The sequence below is a fragment of the Telopea speciosissima genome, chromosome 6, assembly GCF_018873765.1.
Source record: "Telopea speciosissima isolate NSW1024214 ecotype Mountain lineage chromosome 6, Tspe_v1, whole genome shotgun sequence".
Classification (NCBI taxonomy): domain Eukaryota; kingdom Viridiplantae; phylum Streptophyta; class Magnoliopsida; order Proteales; family Proteaceae; genus Telopea; species Telopea speciosissima.
In genome coordinates this window covers 48,519,688-48,540,241 of record NC_057921.1, presented here as the reverse complement: position 1 = coordinate 48,540,241, position 20,554 = coordinate 48,519,688, and the positions used below count along the sequence as shown (strand labels likewise).

The window sequence follows — 20,554 nt, the reverse complement described above, 5'->3', positions numbered from 1 at the left end:
GGAAACAGCATCTCCGTGAAGCGGGGGTAAGGCTGCGTACATTATAACCCTCCTCAGACACCACAGTGGCAGAAGCCTCGTGCACTGGGTATGCCTTTTTGGTAGGTAGGGACCGTAGGGTCATGCTACAACATCTTGCTCTCCCTCTGGTCTTGAGTAAGCGAAAATATGTGTTGTGTGTGCCATCCTTTTAGAAGAGTGGGTCTTAAATAGGCTTGAAACACCACAAGATTCATTCTTCCAAGTTCCACTTGATAGAATCAAGAGATGGGGAGCCTAACAGTTTTTGCATATCAAGTGTGTTAAGGTCACTTTGACGTCATTTATTGGTACATCTTTGCATCAGGATGAAATAGTGGATTTTCAGGAGTTATCCTCAAATGATTACTGACTCCCAACCTAATGCTTCCATTCTCCTGTATTGGAGCTTGAGATAGTGGTGTAAAAGCGTATGGAAAGTTTGGCCTCTCATGGTAGAGAAATTAGAAAGGAGTAAGAAAAGAAGAAGATATAACATTGACATTTTGATAGATACAAATACTGAAAATTATAGAAGAATGAAAAGATGACCTAAAGAGTAGATATATGGCATGCCTCCAGATTTGTCTGTTTCCTCTTTTCAAAGGTCCTTAATTACCCTGGGAAATGTGTCTCAGCTTATCCTTCAAGGATACCTTCAAACATAATTCTATTCTAATATCTTGTTTTACTATTTTTTGTCATTGCCAGATTCTTATTTGCTACTGTTCTAGATTGATTGTTCTATTGAACTAAAATTGCTCATCATCTTGTTGTATAAAAAATGGCCGACGATTGTTAATTAGGATTAGTATATCTTTAGTCAATGTTGTTAATATTTTAAATTTCTCATTTGTAGATTTTCTTCTGTTCTTCAGTGTCCTTTGTTAATCTTCTGTGTGATCATTTACAATACTCAGTTTGTGTACTATTTTTTTCCCATCTTCACAGCAAGGTCAATGGTGTATTCTTTGGCAAGATTCTTCAAGTTTGGCCGCTGGGGCAATGAACTTGAACATTTTGGGAGGTATATATTCATGTGTCAATACTACTTGAAGCTCTCATTTCTGTGTATACCTCTGAACATATTCACTATATCAAGAAGCTGGAGTTTTCCAAATTTTACGATAGTTTGAGTGGAACTGGCTAAAACAAACTGGAAGAACACAATTTTCGAACCAAATATTTTTGTGAGCCTAATATTTAGGTTTATGAAGCATTTAGAAGTAAAATGAAATGAAATAAATTATGTAACTAAAGCTTCCCATATCTCTAGTTTCTGGAGGTCTTAATATCTCACGGGATCAGTGTGGATTGCAGTGTCTGCTCAGCAACTTTTTTCCGTTATTTTGATATGGATGAGGCTTACACCTTTAGGCTTGTCTTGAGTGGGGCATGTAGAAAATAGCCTCAGTACTTGAGGCTTATGCTTCAAGTGTAACATACATGACACACATGTATCGAAACATGAAATGTTGGCGCAATATGCTTCAATGTCATTGATTCTTCAAAAACATTTATAGTAATATACGCTATATGTTTCCCTTAATCCATTTTTTTTTTGTTTTTTTCTCATTTATATGAATGTCTATGTATTTTATATTTTCATTTAATTATTGAAGAATTTTTCTTTGTTTGGGTTTACACTCAATGCGTCAAGCCTTGTCTCTTTAATTACTAGGCAGGGAATGTTCCAGTTTTTGCCCCTTTTTAAACTCCTAACTCCAGAAAACCAGGCAACCCTTAGAAATTTTATTGATCAACCAAAAAGATGAGAAATAAAATGGGCACCTCACATCACTATTTAGCATTTAAGAACATTGCTTCTTTCTCTGTTTTTTTTTTAATTCATCAGTACTGGGAGGCTATGGGGGAAATTTTCAGTTTCCAAGAAGAAATGCTTTCACTAGCAAAATTGCTGAACCAACTCAAAATTGTAGAATCTGAATTGTTCTTTCATTTAATGTGATAGAGCATTTATGACCAATTTCTTAGTTCAATGGCTTTTCATATATTTGATGTAGCATCTTAGTCATGATGATTAATACTCAAACTCTCAAGAACAATGAATGGAATTCGATTCTAGATATAAAATTTTCATTGGCTAGTTAGTCAACCTGATTATTGACATTGTCCTTGCAGATTTAGTCTTATCAAATAAGCTAGTAGTATATGATCTCGAAAATAGTACCATTGGATGGACTGAATACAACTGTAAGTACCAGCCTGATTGCTTTTTTCCTTTGAAACACACCAACAAAAGCACACACACCCGTGCATGCACAAAAAAAGTGCCATTTGGTGTTCAGTTTGTACATTGTTGTTCTCTTCACTATATCATGTGCTACACTAACTTTATGTGTACATAAAATCATCCAAGTGTAGAGCATTAATGAAAACATAATCAAAAGGCAGTCTTTGAGAAAACCAGCCACTAATTCGAGGTTACTACAAATACATATCTGTCAATAATAACCAATATGTATCCATTTGTCCCTTTACTAATGCGGGTACACAAAAATCCTAGATATTCTTAATCGATCTGTATCCATTGGTATTGAATGTATCTGTACTGATGCATATTGAGACCCATGGATCGATACACTAACTTGTTTTTGTTTTTTATTGTTAAACTTGATAACCGGCCCTTTAGAACCCATTTTCCCTCAGCTTTCTTCCATCTGAGGCTTTTACTTCATCTAGATGCATAAATGACAGCAAAGGAACTGGTCTATCAAAGGAAAACATCTTCAAAGTGGAGACCAAAGGATTTAACTCGAATTTTGGTCTTAGCTATAACATTCTATTTGCCATAATTTTTTTTCCTATCAAATGATAAATTCATGGTTTTCAGTCAAAGATACATGGAGTGGTTACAAAGGTTGTTTATGATGCATGCATCTAAGTTGGGTTAAAAAGTGTACGTTTTTTTTTTTTGGGGGGAGGGTCATGTAAATTCAAGATTTTTTTATTGATTAATTTATAGGATGTAAAAATCATTAATAAATGGAACCTTTAAGTGTCTCTTTGTATTTATATTATATAAAACTAAACCTTATACCAACTAAATGGGGTTAGCTACATAGATACTTTTTCTCCAATCAGCTCGATTCAAAGCCATACTTGTTACTAGTCCTAAGCTATGCATGTTGTTCCTCACCAATTCTCCTCAATTCATTTTAGCCTACCCTTGTCTCTTTATAATATAATATATTTTAATTCCATGGATTTAAAAGTAATAGATAATCAAGGCTTTTATTGTCATCAAACTTTTGAATCTTAAAAATGGCTATTATCCAAATTCTGCATAAGTGATAACAATATTTATTATCTCTTTTCCTAATACATGTTCGACTGATATTATGCTATCCCCATTTCATTGATCATCTACAACTTCATTCTTTATCCACCATTAGCATAATTTCAAGAATCGACCGGAATCCGCCAATTCGAATGGGAATTGGCCAACCCCAATTCTGATTAATGTTAATTTCTACAATCTATTTTGGAATTGGCTCGGCATGCTCTTTGATCTTCATTTTTGGCCATTTTTTCTTTCTTTTAGTCAATAAAATAGCAGAAAATCAATGAAATTACCTCTGTAGTAAGACATATAAGTCTTTTGAAACCTTTGCAACCTTCCTCCACAACTGGGTCCAAAGCAGGCATATGACCCAGTTCATGATACAATGTGCCACTTCCAAGAGATGCCCTAACATATGGTTGAAATAAAATCAAATGTGTAGAATTTATGTTTTAGGGGTCTGGCAAAGGTTTTTGCCGACTTGAGGCACTAACCCTCCTCCTTTATGTGGGCTCGAGACTTACAGCACAAAAGACACTAGCAGAGATAGTCAACCATGGATGACTGCTGTTAGCTCAAAATCATAGTTGAACTTGAAATACATGTTCCACACCATATTGGTATCCCAATCTTTTAAAGTAGGTATGGTTTTTTGGTTGAGACAGCTGAGATCTCTAAACGTTTTTTGGTTGGGAAGAGACAGAAACACCTGAAAGCTTTTCAGTCAATGAGAGAATATTATAGATGAGGATGGCCAACTGAAGATGATAAGGTTTCTTGTCCTTTTCCCGAAGTATATTGTGCTTTTAGCGAGCACATGCATACCATTATTTCAATCCTTTATTCAACAATATATTTCCAAAATTTTGGCCTGATTTCTTTCTTTTCTTTCCATAGATACTCTATGGACGGGATCATCCATAAAACCTTTGGCATCCCCAGTTTGTAGAGCAAATTTGTTCAATTTTAAAACCACCCACTAAGATGACTGGTTTGAAGAGGAAAAAAGTATTCATTCTCTGCAAAGCTTCTAGGTCAGTCTTTGATGCAAACCTGCGAGGGTAAGCAAGCCAACAGTCTACCAGCCGTAGGAATCCCACCTAAGCCAATGCGCAAGGAGTCCCACCTGGGTCGCTGAGTCTCACAGCTCTTGTTTCTCACAAGGGTTCTCAAAAGAGGATTTTTTTTCTTCAAAAGTCTGGGTTGCTTTTGAGAGCAGCCAGGATTTGCATTACATGGAGATAGAAATCTTGAGTACAATGCACTAACATTAAAGAGACTCTTAGAATTCCAAAACCCCTTTGGAATTTCCAATACATAGAAAACAAATCCTAGACATAGAAACTATCCCCAAGACCTAGAAAGTTGTTCCCAAGGCATAGGAACTACAAACAAGATATGATGACTACTAAGTTAGGAAGACTAAAAGACTAATTAATCCTACCTAGGAAAGTAAAACCCACTACATTAATTAACCTAGGAACATGAATATAAGCTACTACTAAGCCTAATCCCATATGTCTCCCTTGTACCCACATTTTAGGCCCATGACAAAGAAAACACATGGAATCAAAGGCCCAATGTATGCATAATCCCACCCAAGGTTTATTTCCAATAAAATAAGCCCATTATGTGACTTATCTACATCAATTCTTCCCTTCTTAGAAAAAACTCGACCTCGAGTTTTGGTCAAGGAAGGGATCAGCTTGGTGTGATGGAGATCAGATTTCAGCCCATAACAATGTTCTGGCAGCTCTCTAAAGTCAAGGATGTGTTCGTGCAATTGTGGTTCATGTTCCTCAAAACAGTTGGGCGGAAAAATAAAATCAATATTCTCAGCCTCCACCTCTGGTTGAATCTTAGTTACGAAGGGAGTAACCACATATTCTTCAGAAATTATTTCACTATTCTTTATCTCAATAGTGGAAAAAGTATCCTTATAAATCTTCGGTTCTGCATCAACAGTCTTTGCTTCAGTGGAAGTGTTGAATGTATCGATCACGTTCTCATCTACTATTTCAGCTTGCTCTTCTTCTTGAATTTCTTCAACATATGCTATCTCAATAGAATCTTCGATGTGTTCAACTGTCGTTGACAATGCTTCAATCACTGCTTCTTTTTCTTGTGTTGATCTAGTCAGTTCTTCCTGTGGTTGCACGGTTGGTGTGGTCATTACTGGCTTTAATCCTCTCAAAACTTGAGTCTTGCATAGATGCGAGGGTCTTAGGATACAAATATTGTCAGTCGGATCAATCTCACCCTTTCTCTGTTTTAGCCAATCACGACCAACTCGGATAATTTTCTTTGAACTTGGAAAGATTCGGCATTGAGCGCTGTCATAGTATGAGGTCATTTCAAATTCAACGATCACTTGATTGGCAGGCTCGATGACTATATCTCGCCTGTTTGAGACAACATATCCACAACGGATTGTGAAATGGTGCTGTCACGCCATCATTCACCAACAACCAACAAGGCTGTTCTTCCATTAGGCAGTGGAACTCCGGTCTTGAATATGAAGGGATTTAAATCAAGGTCATTCTCTTGTTCAGCCATGCTCTGATACCAAAATGATGCAAACCCGAGAGGGTAAGCAAGCCGAGATCAAATCTGGAATAGAATAGGTAGGTATGAAAATAGATAGCTAGGTTGTAGAGCTGGAGTCCCAACAGTCTACCAGCCGCAGGAATCCCACCCTAAGCCAATCCGCAAGGAGTCCCACCTGGGTTGCTGAGTTTCACAACTCTTGTTTCTCACAAGGGTTCTCAAAAGAGGATCTTTTTTCTTCAAAAGTCTGGGTTGCTTTTGAGAGCAGCCAGGATTTGCATTATATGGAGATAGAAATCTTGAGTTCAATGCACTAACATTAAAGAGACACTTAGAATTCCAAAACCCCTTTGGAATTTCCCATACATAGAAAACAAATCCTAGACATAGAAACTATCCCCAAGACCTAGAAAGTTGTTTCCAAGACATAGGAACTACAAACAAGATATAATGACTACTAAGCTAGGAAGACTAAAAGACTAATTAATCCTACCTAGGGAAGTAAAACCCACTACATTAATTAACCTAGGAACGTGAATATAAGCTACTACTAAGCCTAATCCCGTATGTCTCCCTTGTACCCACATTTTAGGCACATTAAAGTGGCCCGTTACAAAGAGAACACATGGAATCAAAGGCCCAATGTATAAATAACCCCACCCAAGGTTTATTTCCAATAAAATAAGCCCATTGTGTGATTTATCTGCATCAGTCTTAGTAGAATGCCTGGCAGTAATGGACTAGTTGCTGTACTAAGAAGTGTGTATTTGATCATTGTGAACTTAATCCGTGGATAGTGGTGCAAATTTGGAAAAAGATTCCCAAACTGTTAGTGTGGCGATGCTTTCCCATGTCCTTTCACATCCTGAGCAATTGGGTCTTGCACTGACACACTCTCTCTCCATATTCCATGCCATGATCGGTGTATGGTCAGAGATCCCCCCCCCCCCAACACACACACTGTTGGGTTGGGAAACCCTCTCCATGAAATTTTTACTTTGAAGCATGAATCATCTTTGGGAGCGGGGGGGCTAAGCATGCCTTCACCTGAAAGTAGAGCAGCATGCTCTCCAAATAACTGTCATGTGGCAGTTCTGCTGGGGAATGAAATTATTTTTTATAGGTGGATTTGAAGGTCCTCTGCCTCTACGCCTCTACCACTGAGCTGCTAAGGAACAGAGATTAGATCTCATAGAATTCAATCCTGTTCTAAACCTACAACCAATATGAACCTGAAGCTTACTTTGGAACTTCTTCGTAGTGGCTTTTTTCCATGACTCATTTCATAGAAACATCGAAGTGGTGCTATTTAAGTATTGTTTCACCCATTTCCCAATTCAATTCATTTAATATCACCTGGTGTCATTGACATAAGAGATGTTGTTTCTAGTCTCTCTTTCTACTTCTATGTATGAAACTTTAAGAAATCATCATGTCCGATGCTCACCTGTCAAGCAAGTTTCAGCCCAGTCTGAGTTTGTCAAGTGGCAAAACTAGGTATTGAAAAACTCAGGGACTACCAAGGGACTATATGAGATGCATGGACATATAGGGGAGGGTATGCCTACATATGAGAGATACATTGAATCTCATTGTGAAACATGTGACTAATTCACATCACTTCCAAAATATCCAATGGTCAGAATTCTTTCCCTTGTTATTATTATTAAATTTCATGAACAATGGTGCAGTAGAGTGCTTGAAGGATATGAAAGTTCACTGCTATTTAGTATAAAGAAATTGCCAGAGATTTGACTGCACCTCAGGATATTGCTTTTTTAATCACTTAGTCATGTTTAATGCAGGTTCTTCCAGCATTGCACTGCAGACTGGTCCATCTGGAGCTACATCTCTAGTAGGTTCTCCCGCTAATCCTTCTTCTGCTTGGAGTCTGGATGTGGAAAGGTTTATTACTTTCCTGTTGCTAACAGTCGTGCTAGCTGCATATTTTAATTAACTGACTTTTGGTGATCATGGGTTGTGTGGGTTGCTTTGATTTTCAAATTTCTGATTGATACTTTTTGTACATTACTCAATAATTTTTCGGTGTACATTTATTGAGAGAGTGATACAGCCAGATTTGTCAGTGTGAATACAGTGTATCTTACAAAACATTTGATACTGATCCGTGAATTTTATTTGCTATATATCCAATCTCTTAATTTTATTACCTAGCCCTACCATCCCAGAGCTGCGACCTCTTTAAATGCCTCTTTGAAAGAATGAATAAAGTAGAGTGCATGGTTGATGCTTCAACTAATTATATTCAGCTCAGATGTGAATCCTGGGCTAAGTTATAGTGATTCAGGTTGGAAAAAAGGAGCTGAAGGAAAACAATCTCCTACAATCTGATCTACCAGAAGTCCACACACACGCAAAAGCATAAAATTGAACCTGCGATAAAAGGAGGATCCCTCTTTATTCAAAATGTTATGTGAATGCTATGAGCAGACCCATCAATCCAACCCTATTGAGAATCTAATATGAAGTTATGAGCAGTCACATCAGCCTAACAGGAACTAATAACCTCATTATAAGGAATATATGTGTATTTTTTCAAATCGTGAGAATTGACAGACATGGGATTACGCAAATCAGAAGAGATATAGACAGTGCCTTTTAGCATCCAAAAGTATAGCTTTTCAGTTCATAGTCCTACTGACCTTGAATTGCAATAGGGTTCATTCAAATAAGAGGTCACTAATTGAGGTTAGAGTCAAGACTAATGGTCCCAATCCAGAAGTAAAATTACAGATCTAGATCTAGAAGTGAAATTGCAGAAGGTATTCTTAAAGGCAATGTGCTAGTAGGTTTTAGGTAATCAGGTAAGAGTTTTTATGATAAAAATCCTCACGAGTAAATGATCCGCCAGAAATCCAGAATACCAAATAAAGATTAGAGGCCTGAAAGCCACAAAATTCTACTATCCAAATCTAAAGGGATTTCTTCCTTTATCAGCTCAAGAAAAGTTTACAAGTAAAACTGTAGAAGGAAGGAATCCATTTTTCTTAGATGGTTTCTGATTTCAGTTTCAGCAGTAACATGGTTTCTCAGGGAACAAAAATAAACTACATTGCTCTGTACATCAACCGATAATATTCATCTACTTATGGTTGACAATCGAACAATTATGCATGACACAAAAACTTGCTCTTAAAAGTTTAATCTGAAGGTAAATTTAAGTTTGCAACAGTACCACATCTCTATAATACCAGAACTGAGATTGTCTCCTTTTGGTTTTCAAAACCCAAAAGAAAATCTAACCATCTAAAGTCTTACCAAATATGAAGTCAAACTCTATTCACAAGGTAACGGAGTGATTGATTCTCAATATATCTCTAACCCAAATGCGATCTTCATAAATAATTTTTAGTAGTAGATTATCATTAGGTTTTATACTGATGCAATAGCTCCAAACAAAGCCAAATAGAATGAAGATGAAAGCTTTAAACCTCTCAAATCAAAGTCCTGCACACAAAATAACAATATCAGGTTCAAAAACCTCACAGATCAAAGCCCTCACTAATATCAGATTAAATTGTCTCTCACATCATCCATTTTAATTCCATAATAATTTTTACCCTGTCCACCTGGTTAACTGGAAACCTAAGACCGTTGTGCCCATTGTAAGTTCATGCATCCTCTGCTGCATCAGGATGTCAATGGACAGGAGAGCACAAAACCAACATCTCTCTAATTGTTAAATTTAATTTTCCCAGGTTGATAAAATTCCTGAACAGTCCTAATGTAGTCAATCAGGAAAAGTATTTGTCTGTAAAATGATTCATCGAAAGCAATCTCGTGATAGAATTGCAATTATGAATCGATAAATTTGGACATTGGCATGAAGCAATCACCTAATAGTAACATCTCAGACAACAACCAATCCAACTGAGTAACCCCTAGAAAACATCATCACCAACATCTACCATGGTTGCTGGCAAGCTTTCTATATGGTTGAAGGAGACACCGCTAATCAAATCAACACCTAATCACATCAAGAACAATGGTTTTGATTTCTAGGTTGTACCAAAACACCTCAACATAGTTTATGTCATGGACACTTTAGAAGATATTCTAAGTTCTACCTCTCTCACACTCATTTTCTCTCTCCCTTTCTCTAATTGCCTTATTTGGCCTCTTGCTTACTGTTTTGAGAGTTCTTTATTCCATTCCTTGGGTTGATTGGGTACAACTTAAGCGTGTCTTGACGTGACCCAGTAAGTGAGTGTGACTACTATTAGAGGCCTCAGGGGCTGTTTCATCTAGGAGTTCGATTGGCAAAGAACATGTATTACACTATAGGGTGTCTATGATCTTAGGGAGAGTGACTAGTGGCACGACTCAACCCCACCAAGCGTTCATGATTGTTCGTGCATCAAGCTCTCATACTGTACGTGGTTGCTTCATTCAAGTGCTAAGCGGTTGAGGTAAATTTATTATATTTTTTATTATTTGATAATATTTCCAACAATTCATCCTTACCAATAAGAGGAACCAACAATCCAGAGAGAAAGAGAGAGGTTTAAGTGAAATGACAAGATTTTACTCTTTTTTTTGTGGGGTACAAGACCTAATTCAATTGAAAAGAGACAAGAAGTTCCTCCCTGAAATGAGATTAGTGTTTACAATGAAAGGGGGTGGCTTTAACTACCAAACAACCAAAAGATTCAACCTAGAAGCTCCTTCAGCCAAAATCTGAGCATCCACATTTAAGGGACTAATGAAAGACAAGATATCCACAACAATCAACTCTATTGCCCAGTCCAGACAAACATCTCCTTTATTAAGAAAGGTGATTAAAGTTTTAGAATCAGAAAAATATAATAATATGTCGAAGTTGCAGACTATGAGGAAGTAATATTCCATCTCTGACCGCCTCTGCCTTCATAGATGTTACAGAAATGCTACATCCATGCTTACACTTTTCTGTCACAAACTTTTCTTTGAGGTTCTTAACAAATATTTAAAGCAATAGGAGAGACTTTATACTTAGCCTTGTTCCTACTAATTACTTTGCGGCCTTCCTCTATAGAATGAGAGAAAGACTGAAAAGAGAGAGATTAGTATGATTAAATGAAAAAAATCATTCCTAGCTTTCCAAATCTGTCATAACAAGGAAACCCATTGGAGAATAACATCATTTCTACCTGGGAACTGATCTACCCAACCAAGGAATTGGGAAAAATAAATTTTCTACATCTCAAGACCTTTGAAACACCTTGTGTCAAGTCTAAAAGGGGAAGCCCTCCAACAATTCGAAGCAAGGAACCCAAAAAAAAAAAATACAAACAATGCATGCTCGATAGATTCCTTGTCATTAGAACGCACAGGGCAGAGGAAATCCATCGCTAAATTTCGTTTATACAATAAGAGTTTCACAACAATAGCATGCTTGCAACATTTCCAAACAAAGTGCTTAAGTTTTGGTAAAATTGGAAGCTTTCAAATGTTCATATGTTGGCAATCAGGTAGCAATGCTTTAATTATAACTTCTTTACCAGTAAGGGAGAGTAAACTGCTCTTCCAACTAGACAATTTATTATGAACCCTTTCCAAAATATTGGAAAACAATTTTTTTTTTTTTTTTTAAAGATTTTCCAAAATTAATAGGCATGCCCAAATATTTACCATGACTCGACACCTCAACATCAAACAAATGGCAAAAATCCTTTTTAACTAAAGATCGAGTATTAGGACTTAAACTAACACTAGATTTTTGGAAGTTAATCTCTTGACCTGACACTAAACAACTCTCGCAAAATATTGATAATGATTCTACATTTATTCATTAAGCCAACAACCCCCCTTTTCCATGAAGTTTAATGTGATATTCATCAGTTGTAATACATTGCATAATCTAGTTTACCCATATCCCATCAAACCCTATTTTATAAAAAGTTTTCTCAGTAAAGCACCACTCCATTTTATCACGTGCCTTTCTTAAATCAGTTTTTAAAGCCAACAAACCCCCTTTTCTTTTGGTTTTTTCATCTAAAAGCTCACGAGATACATAATTGTTATAAAAAAATTGATCGAGATGGTACAAAAGCACTTTGAAAAGGATCCAGATCCTCTATTACCGAGCTGCATGCCCGGTAGGACCGTGCTGCCTAGACATGGTGAGGCGTGCATTAATGACCGCCTTACCCCCACTTGGGCAAGGCGTTCGGTTAGGGGTGAGGCGGTCATTGCACGCCTCGCCGGGTCTAGACAGCACGGTCCTGCCGGACAGCTAGGCAGTAGAGGATCCAAATTGCTTTGGGATGAAAAGGACTCACCAAAAAGTTAAGGGTGGGTTCCAGTCTATTTACTAAGCACTTGACGATAACTTTGTACACAAAATAGCACAAACAACAGCAGTTTTACTAAACTCGCTAAACATATGCCCATGAGAAAAATATCTCTTAACTGCCTCAACAACTACGTACAGGCCCAACTACATCCCAATTGGATTGATAAAACCTCTCTGACATTCCAGAATTTGGATCCTCTACTACCGAGCTGCCCGGCAGGACCGTGCTGCCCAGACACGGGGTAGCACACAATGTCCGCCTTACCCCTGCCCAAACACCTTGCCCGAGTAGAAGTAAGGCGGTAATTGCGCACAGCCCCGTGTCTGTGGGGCCTTATAGGCCAAAATTTGGAAAAAAATCTCCCAAATTTTCAAAGTGAAAAAGGTTGCCAATTAAAGGCCCATATTTTACATATATATATAAATCCTAGGGAAGACACATGCAATAAAACTCATCAATGCCTACAGGGTTTGATGAATAATAGACTATCAAAGTGGGACAAAATATGAGTTAAAAAGATAGGATTATTATGTTTCGTTAACGAAATCGCAGAGTTGTTCCTTAAATCTCACAATTCTATATATTGAAATGCCTCCTTCTGGAGGTGACTAACTGTATGAAAAAATGCAGTATTCCTATCATCTTAATCAACCACCACCGAATTCTCGATCTTCCAGGTTCAGACATGCCTCTTACAATTGCATCGACCATCTCAAAGCAAACAATATTTACTTACCCATGCTTCCAGCGTAGAGCTCTCTACTAATAAGGGCCCTCCAACCTTCTTTTTTCCGACAACAACCCTTTTTTCTATGAAGGCGGCTTAATTCTAGGACATTCCTAATTAATGTCCTAGAATTGTCTCGCGCGAATGGTCGATGGAGCCTTGCGAAATTGAAAATTTGCTCTCAGACTTAGATGATTTTCCACCAGTAAACAAAGATAATTTCTTCATTCCGCCAGAGAAGTAAACGCCTTGTTTCCTTCTCATACCGGGTTTTGTTCAGTAATATGGAAATCCTAATTTTAGTGACTCTGATCTCCTTCGTGTTTACTCATTTCTTCCCTGAGGTTACAATTTTTTCACCAAACTTTGATTATAGCAAGATTTTAACCTTTACAAAAAACTATTCACACACTTCACCCCAAAAAAAAAAAAAAAAAAAAAAAAAACTATTCGCACGTAAAAACCATCAATACAGATCGTCTACGGCCCAACTACCCGTAGCAGCCTGTGCGACGTAGACTGGGCCGTGCTTGCAATGACCACCTTACCCCTTGCCCAACGCCTTGCAGAGCAGGGGTAAGGAGGTCATTGCGTGCACGACCCTATCACGTCGCACAGGCTACTACGGGCAGCTGGGCCGTAGCAGATCTTGATCCAAAAACTATTCACCAACTTTGATTACAATGATCCCTGGATACCAGGAGTCTCAGGTACTGCTCCTCTCCCTCAACCCCCTGGGTATACACACCTATCTTTGGTGTAGGATTTCACGAGTAACAATATCTGGAATGGACACTTATTAAGGTCTTGCTTTTATGCTATCTTAGTTAATAGGATTCTTCAACTTAATATTTCCACTGACAATGATGTTTGGTTTTGCAATTTATCTAGCATTGGCAGATTCTCCACCAGATTAGCTGCTACGCAACTTACAACTTCTTTTCTGCCGAATCCTCTGATTAGCCAATGGTGGAAGTTTTTTTGGAAACTAAATTTACATCCACGACTTAAAGTTTTCTTTTGGCGTGTCTTAAATGCAGGGCTTTCTGTCAGAGATTCGCTTCCGAAATGGATACATGTCGAGCCTTCATGTGTATTATGTGGCTTTCACAAGGAATCACTTTGGCATCTTTTTCTATCTTGTGATTGGACAAAGCGAATCTGGGCTTCTGGCCCACTTGGATTAAGAACCGAACACTTGTTTGCTCCCTCGCTCATATGTCTATGTGCTTCTTTTCCTGGCTCCAGGGCCATGACAAAACAATCTTTTGTTTGGTTTTTCTCTATTTTTATTATTACCTTTTATTCTGTTTGGCATGTACGGAACAAAGTGTTATTTGGGGGCCTTCAGGCCGACCCTATGCAAGTGATCCATTTTATCAATCGGTGGATTTGTGATTTAAATTTGATTCCCCCCACACATGTTTTGAATCACATGCAATCTCCACTACCCCACACACCTATACCACCACTTTCTGCTGATTCTGTCTATAACCTTACAATGGACTTACATGGTTTGATGGTCGCAGGAGTTTTTGATCCCGAACTTGGAATAGCCAAGTGGACATTTTCGTTGTTCTATAAAGGGACCAGGGTTAAGACCATGTCCGATCGAACATCTTCTGCAGATGAGCTGGAAGCAGAGCTCTATGAGATCCTCCATGGGTGGCGGGCTGCGATTGCAGAACATATCGATCTAAGGGAGATATGGTGCTGCAATAGGACTCTTTTTGACATTTTGACAAAACATACCTACTCTTTTTTGCTTTGGTGCAGCTTACATTATTTCTTTGAACTTACTGACCTAACACACAACTTTTCTAACCTTTTATTTCGCTGGGTTAACATTATCGATACTTCTTGTATAGGCTTTCCTGGTTAATTTTAATGCTATTGTATCTTTTTCATCAAAAAAAAAAAATTTTGTTTTGTTAAAATTTTAGGGACACCCCCCTAAAAGTATTTGAAATATCACAGACACCCCAAACTATGTCAAAATATCAACCTTCCCCCTGACGTTAAGCACAATTAGCAGCCAAAGTTGAAATGCCCATTTTAACCCGCAAGTAGTTATTTAAATGAATAAAATAAAGAATAGAATCCCATCCTCCCATCTTCTTCAACTTTCCTTCCTTTTTTTTTTTTTAAAAAAATTCTTAAAATATCAACTTTAGAATTTATAGGTCACCGCAGACTGCAAATGGCAGAAAAAACTAAATCGCCCTTGGCCGATTGTCAAGCAACCGCAGGCTAGCAGCTCTCTCGGCCTCAGGTTGCGATGGGTTTAACTGCTGTTGCCATGGGTTGGGCTGCTGGTACGTGGTATGCGAATGGTAAGAGAAAAAAATGGCCGCCGACCAAACTGATCAGCGCATGAAACCTTTGGTCTCGAACTGATCAAGTTTCTTCCTTCTCTGAGATCAACAAGGATCTGTTAACTGACAAGCCATGTATCTGCCAAAACTTCCGTAAGGAAACACACAAGCAAAGTTTTATTCAGTTCAACCATTTGTTGCGAGTATCTGTCCTTGCTGAAGCAGTCCCAGAATGATAATTTCAAACAATTCCGCATAAGCTCTTTCCCTTTCTCCAACTCTACCTTTAATTTTTCGATACGGGTTCTTGGACGGTGAAGATGAAGATGATGATCTGTTGTTATCTGCTTATTTAGATGATCGCTTTCTTCAATCAGAGGAATTATGGTTTGCAGAGTGGATTGCAGATTCTCCAGATTATCTTTGAAATGATGAACTCTATTTTTGGTTACTAAAATCGCATCCACTAATTCTTGCTCTATTGGCCCCAGAAGAAGGAATTTTTATCCTATGCAGTTATTGCACGGTGCAATGCTGCATCGTGCGGTGGTTGCAGAGGACATGTGCACCATGTGGGGTTCACTGTGCCATATGGCCTTTGTTGCGCCGCATGATGCAGTATTGCACCGTGCAGTTACAGGAGAGGATAATGATTGCCAGAAGAAGTCCTCCAACAATTTCCATCTTTTCTCCTTTGCTGCCTCTTTTTAAATTTCGAAACTCCCCAATACCTAAATCTCCAAAATTAAAATTGCTTAATTAGTCAAGAGGGAAAGACGAAGCTCCAGAGTGATTAAGCTGAGCTTAATTTTCTTAGATCCTTGTGGGAACCTTCCTTGCATCCATTGTAATTTGTATAATTGGTTTACCACAATTTCCCAGTTCTTGCTTCTTCTGCCTTAGACCAACGAATTGAAGACGATGAAGAGTGGTTTGTAATTTGGGGTTTTACCCTTAAGGGTATTATGGGAAATTCATCCTATGGTAAGGGTAATTTCATCATTATAAAATAATTAACAATGACTTAACTGCATACACCTAACAGAGTGGGCTAAGTTGAAATAAAATTAGAGAGTAAGAGTTATCTATGATATTTTGATATAGTTTGAGGTGTTCATGATATTTCATATACATACAGAGGGTGTCCGTGAAAATTTCCCTAAAAAAATGGTTCACACATGAACCCTAACAATGGGAAAAATTGAAGCCCCTATTTGCAAATTTTTCACCTCTGGAATTTATAAAAGGGTGCAAATACACAAATTTTTGAGGAATTAACATATAATAAGGTAGATAAATGAATCCTCTCTCTCTTCTTTCCATAATTAAATCAGCGTTTATTTGTAAACCTTAATACTAGTTACTTGTAAAAGTTTTTTTTATTTATAAATTGATTAATGATTTAATTGAATTAGTTTTTTTATTCCTTTAATTAAATCAAGAGTGTTAAATGAGTTGTCCTAATCCAACGGTTAGAAAGATGCGTCGTCTCCTAGACCAAGTAGAGTTCTTTCTCCCTAACTGAAATTAAGAAAAATATAAGGTCTTAGGATAATCTTCTGTGTCACGAAGGGAAGTGAAGTGAATTGATTCACTATACCTTTTGTGCCCATTATTTCATTCATAATATTGAAGCAATTAACAAACCCTACGGCAGTGTTCCCCTCTCTCTCTCTCTCTCTCTCTCTCTCTCTCTCCCCGCATCGACTCCCGCGGCAAACGCCTGCATCTCCGGCGTTGTAATCCACACGCCCGCTGTCTCTACCCTCCAGTCCCCTCTTATCTCCTCCCCCACTTCTCCCCGACAGCAGCCCGACAGCCGCCTCATCCCCAGCCCACCCCCACCCCCGCCCCCTCATTCCCCTTCTCCCACCGTCGTCCTAGGCCCTGTGCGTATTCCTCCTTCAAATTCTCATTTCTTCCTTTAGACTAGAATCAACTTTCCGATTCAAAATCTTCTAATTTATTCCATAAATTTCCATCGGATTTGTAATTGCCCTAAATGCATTAGCTCTTTGGTGTTGTAGATTCCAATGGGACTTCTGATGTTATCAGAGTATTTGATATGGCGAAGCAACTGAGCAAAAGAAGACATTTCATACCCGATGAAATGGCTTATTCTTTCATCACGAGTGAGTACAGGGAATCACATTCATTCTTGCGATTTACCAACGCCAATGGAAAAAGGTGATACTCACAACAATTGAGTTGAATCTTAGTACCGACCGCCGGATGGATGGGGGGCAGCGACGACATTCAGGTACGCCTTGCAACTTTTCTTTTCTTCTCCTTGTCCCAGTTTTTTTATCCCGCATCTTCTTCCAATGTTACTTCTCTTTTGTACTGCAACGGTTTCCCTTTTAAATTTTCTTCCCTTGTTCCCCTGTTACTTCCTCTCTTGCTCTCTCTCACACACACAGCCGTGTCCGATGTAGATGAGGAGCACATGACTCGTACCCCACACCCGTGTCTGTGGCCAATGACTGGTGTCGACACGGGTACTTGGGGAGGGGGGGGGGGCGGGCGAGTAAAGGACCCGAGCGACATAGCATCCACCTTAGATTTCATTAATTACAATTTTTTTTAAGGTTTCGTTTGGTATACTCTCATGAACGGGTTGAATCTTTGGCCTTACAGATGACGAGGATGATTATGAGGAGGCTGGTGGAGGGAACCGGCTTTTGGGATTTATGTTTGGAAATGTTGACGACTCAGGCGATCTCGATGTTGATTACCTTGATGAGGCAAATCTCTTTCTCCTTTAGGTCTTCGTCCTTTTACAGTCCAAGCATAATTGAGATACTTTGTTTTCGTCGTCTTCAGAGAACCAATGATTGACATAGGTTATGGAAATTGAAATAATTCCATGTGTCCCTTGGGAATGCATTCTTCCATGTATACAGTAGAGCATAATTGATACTGTGGTTGGCATTAAGAGCTAATCGCCTCGATTTATTTTCTAGGTGGATTGGTTTATATGTAAATGAGTGGTATGTTTGTGTGTGTGTGTATTGATTTTCTCTATCTTTGAGAAATTTGATTGAATACAGTTAAATGCCCCACATTGCTGAAATAATTGCTGGATAATTATCGACAAGCCCATTTAACTTTATTCGTTATGTTTTGAAATTTAGAAAGAAGGCATGGAAATAATTATCGTAGTGGGAATAAATAAAGATTGGTTATCCACTCCACTCCACCCAACCTTGCTACAAGTGTAATCAAAGTGTTTCTTTCTTAAATTCGTAGTAAATAAATCGGCTGATTCTCTTTTGGTTTAGCACAACAAATGACAAGCTTTTAACTGAAGAATATGTTTCTACTTGACCTCTTTATGTTTCGTCCTTCTGTGAAATATAGCTGTATGGAACTCACATAGACTAGCAATAGGTAGCTGGATGTACTGATCAAAATCTTCCTCAGCTGGATTCTACTAACAACAGTAAAGCTCTAGGACAGATTCGAAACAGCAACAGTAAAGTTTGTTTGGTGTAATCATGTGTAGAATGATGCTTCTCTTCAACCTCCGCAACATGAAGAAATCAGGTTCCCCATCAACCCACTAAGAAGGAATCCCTTTTCTCTTTTACCATAAAACCAAAAATACCAAACTGGATTTTAACTTTTTTATAGACCTTGCTTTATTCTGAACCTACTTAAACTTGTCTAGTGGTTCCTTTTTGAATCAACACAAGGCTTCTACTGACTTAAACAATCTCCTTAAAGAAACTCATGGGTTGGGGCTTTGGGACTACCCTCGTGCCTATTGGCTTAACTGGCTTAGAGACCCAAAACACTTTGCTGAACAGCAAAGCCCGTGTTCAATATATATGTACTTTTTTAATGAATAATGATATATTTTATGAGAGCAGGGAATCAACGTGCCCGGCCTGGTTCTGGTTTTGAAGCAGCATATTCTTTTATGATTGCCATGTGGCAGTTCAGATGGGGCTGAAAATTTGTAGGCTGTGGACCCCAAAGCCCCCTACTCACATGTCAGATTTAGACTACTTTACGAAGTGCTAAAATTGGAAAATTGAAACCTTTGGAACTACAAAGAATGTTCATGGGACTACAGTAGGGATTTATGGACATGGGAGGGTATTCCTTCAAATGAGAGGATTATATCGAATGTCAGATTTGTTTCATGCTCTGCACATCCCGCTGTCAGAATTTCCATATCACTTTTCCACATTGCAAAAGATGTGCTCATATGGAAAACAACACCACACAAGGAGAAACACTGTAGCAAACCAAGATTTGTAACCAATACTTGCAAATGAATTAATTATAATAACAAGCAAAATCAGAGTCAGACTTTGAGTAGGTTATAAGTGATGCAGATTCGTCACCGAAATGGGCTTATTTCTTTAGAAATAAGTCTAGGGTTGGGTTATATATATGTTGGGCCTTTGATCCCATGGGTTTTCTATGTAATAGGCCACTTTTATGGGCCTAAAAGAGGGGTACATAGGTTGCATACGGGATTAGCCCAATATTTAGTCTATTTTTATGTTTTTAATTGAACCGGTTTAAATTGGTTGCATCCAATTGGTTCAATTGGTCTAATTTAAATGAAGTGATCCTATTGGCTAAGAGGTTCTTATATCCTATTGGCTAGTAGGGAATCTTCTTTATTTTAAGTAGTTTAAGTTGTTTTTAAGTCGTTAGGACTCTATTTTGAGTCTATTTTAGTTTCCTAGTCAGTTTAAGTTACCTAATAGGTTAGGAATTGGGTTAGGGCTTTCCTTTTTAGAGTAAAAGTCTATTTTTGAGTCTTTTATATAAGGTTGTAAGGGGGCAAAGCCTTGAACACGAATTTGATTAATGAAAAGCTTTTTGTTTGCTGCCATAGCTGCTGCCCTGCTCTGTTGAGTGTTACTCTGTTGAGTGTGCATCCTTGTGGTTCTATCAAGGTGGAAAGGGACTGGTGGAATCCGGTTGACTCCTTACGCCGTGACGGTTGGGAGGATCTTCTTCAATTCGAAGGTGGTTCTATCCTTCACATCTATTCAAGCTACTGCCAATGGAATCTCCAGTAAGTTTGACACCCAATTTCTTCTTCTGACCCTCTAATCCTTTCCCCCAATTGATCCCCTTTATTTTTTGTTTGAATCCCATAAACCCTAACTCCATTAAGCCCTAGATTTGACCTAAAACTGCCATTCTGTCCTACTGAAACTGCAGAACCAGCAGCCCCTTTGTTTCTTGTTATTGGTCCTGGTTTAATTGGCTTCTAGTAGGGCTTTACCCTATCTAGAACTACATTAACAAGACACTCAGACTAATTTAGGATTAACCTAGCCCCAATAACACCCACTAACAAAATTAGAAACAAATGCAGAAT

General features: G+C 38.2%; 2 protein-coding genes and 1 long non-coding RNA gene across 3 annotated transcripts in view; 2 read left to right on the top strand and 1 right to left on the bottom strand.

Moving 5' to 3' along the window:
• The window catches only part of LOC122663844 (aspartic proteinase 36-like), a 17,578-nt gene extending 9,565 nt beyond the window's left edge, over positions 1-8,013 (top strand). The window contains exons 8-10 of the mRNA XM_043859492.1: positions 970-1,045; positions 2,161-2,232; positions 7,675-8,013. Of these exons, the coding sequence (XP_043715427.1) occupies positions 970-1,045; positions 2,161-2,232; positions 7,675-7,826 (300 nt within the window). The 3' untranslated portion in view covers positions 7,827-8,013. The remainder of the gene's footprint in view (positions 1-969; positions 1,046-2,160; positions 2,233-7,674) is intronic.
• Positions 2,165-20,554, bottom strand: LOC122663845. The gene is made up of 3 exons (XR_006333233.1): positions 20,544-20,554; positions 7,897-7,900; positions 2,165-2,244 (listed from the first exon to the last, which is right to left on the bottom strand). It is a non-coding gene; the product is annotated as an uncharacterized LOC122663845 (long non-coding RNA).
• The window catches only part of LOC122663843 (transcription initiation factor TFIID subunit 1), a 99,017-nt gene continuing 95,898 nt past the window's right edge, over positions 17,436-20,554 (top strand). The window contains exons 1-2 of the mRNA XM_043859491.1: positions 17,436-17,467; positions 17,845-17,951. Coding sequence (XP_043715426.1) covers positions 17,440-17,467; positions 17,845-17,951 — 135 coding nt within the window. The 5' untranslated portion in view covers positions 17,436-17,439. The remainder of the gene's footprint in view (positions 17,468-17,844; positions 17,952-20,554) is intronic.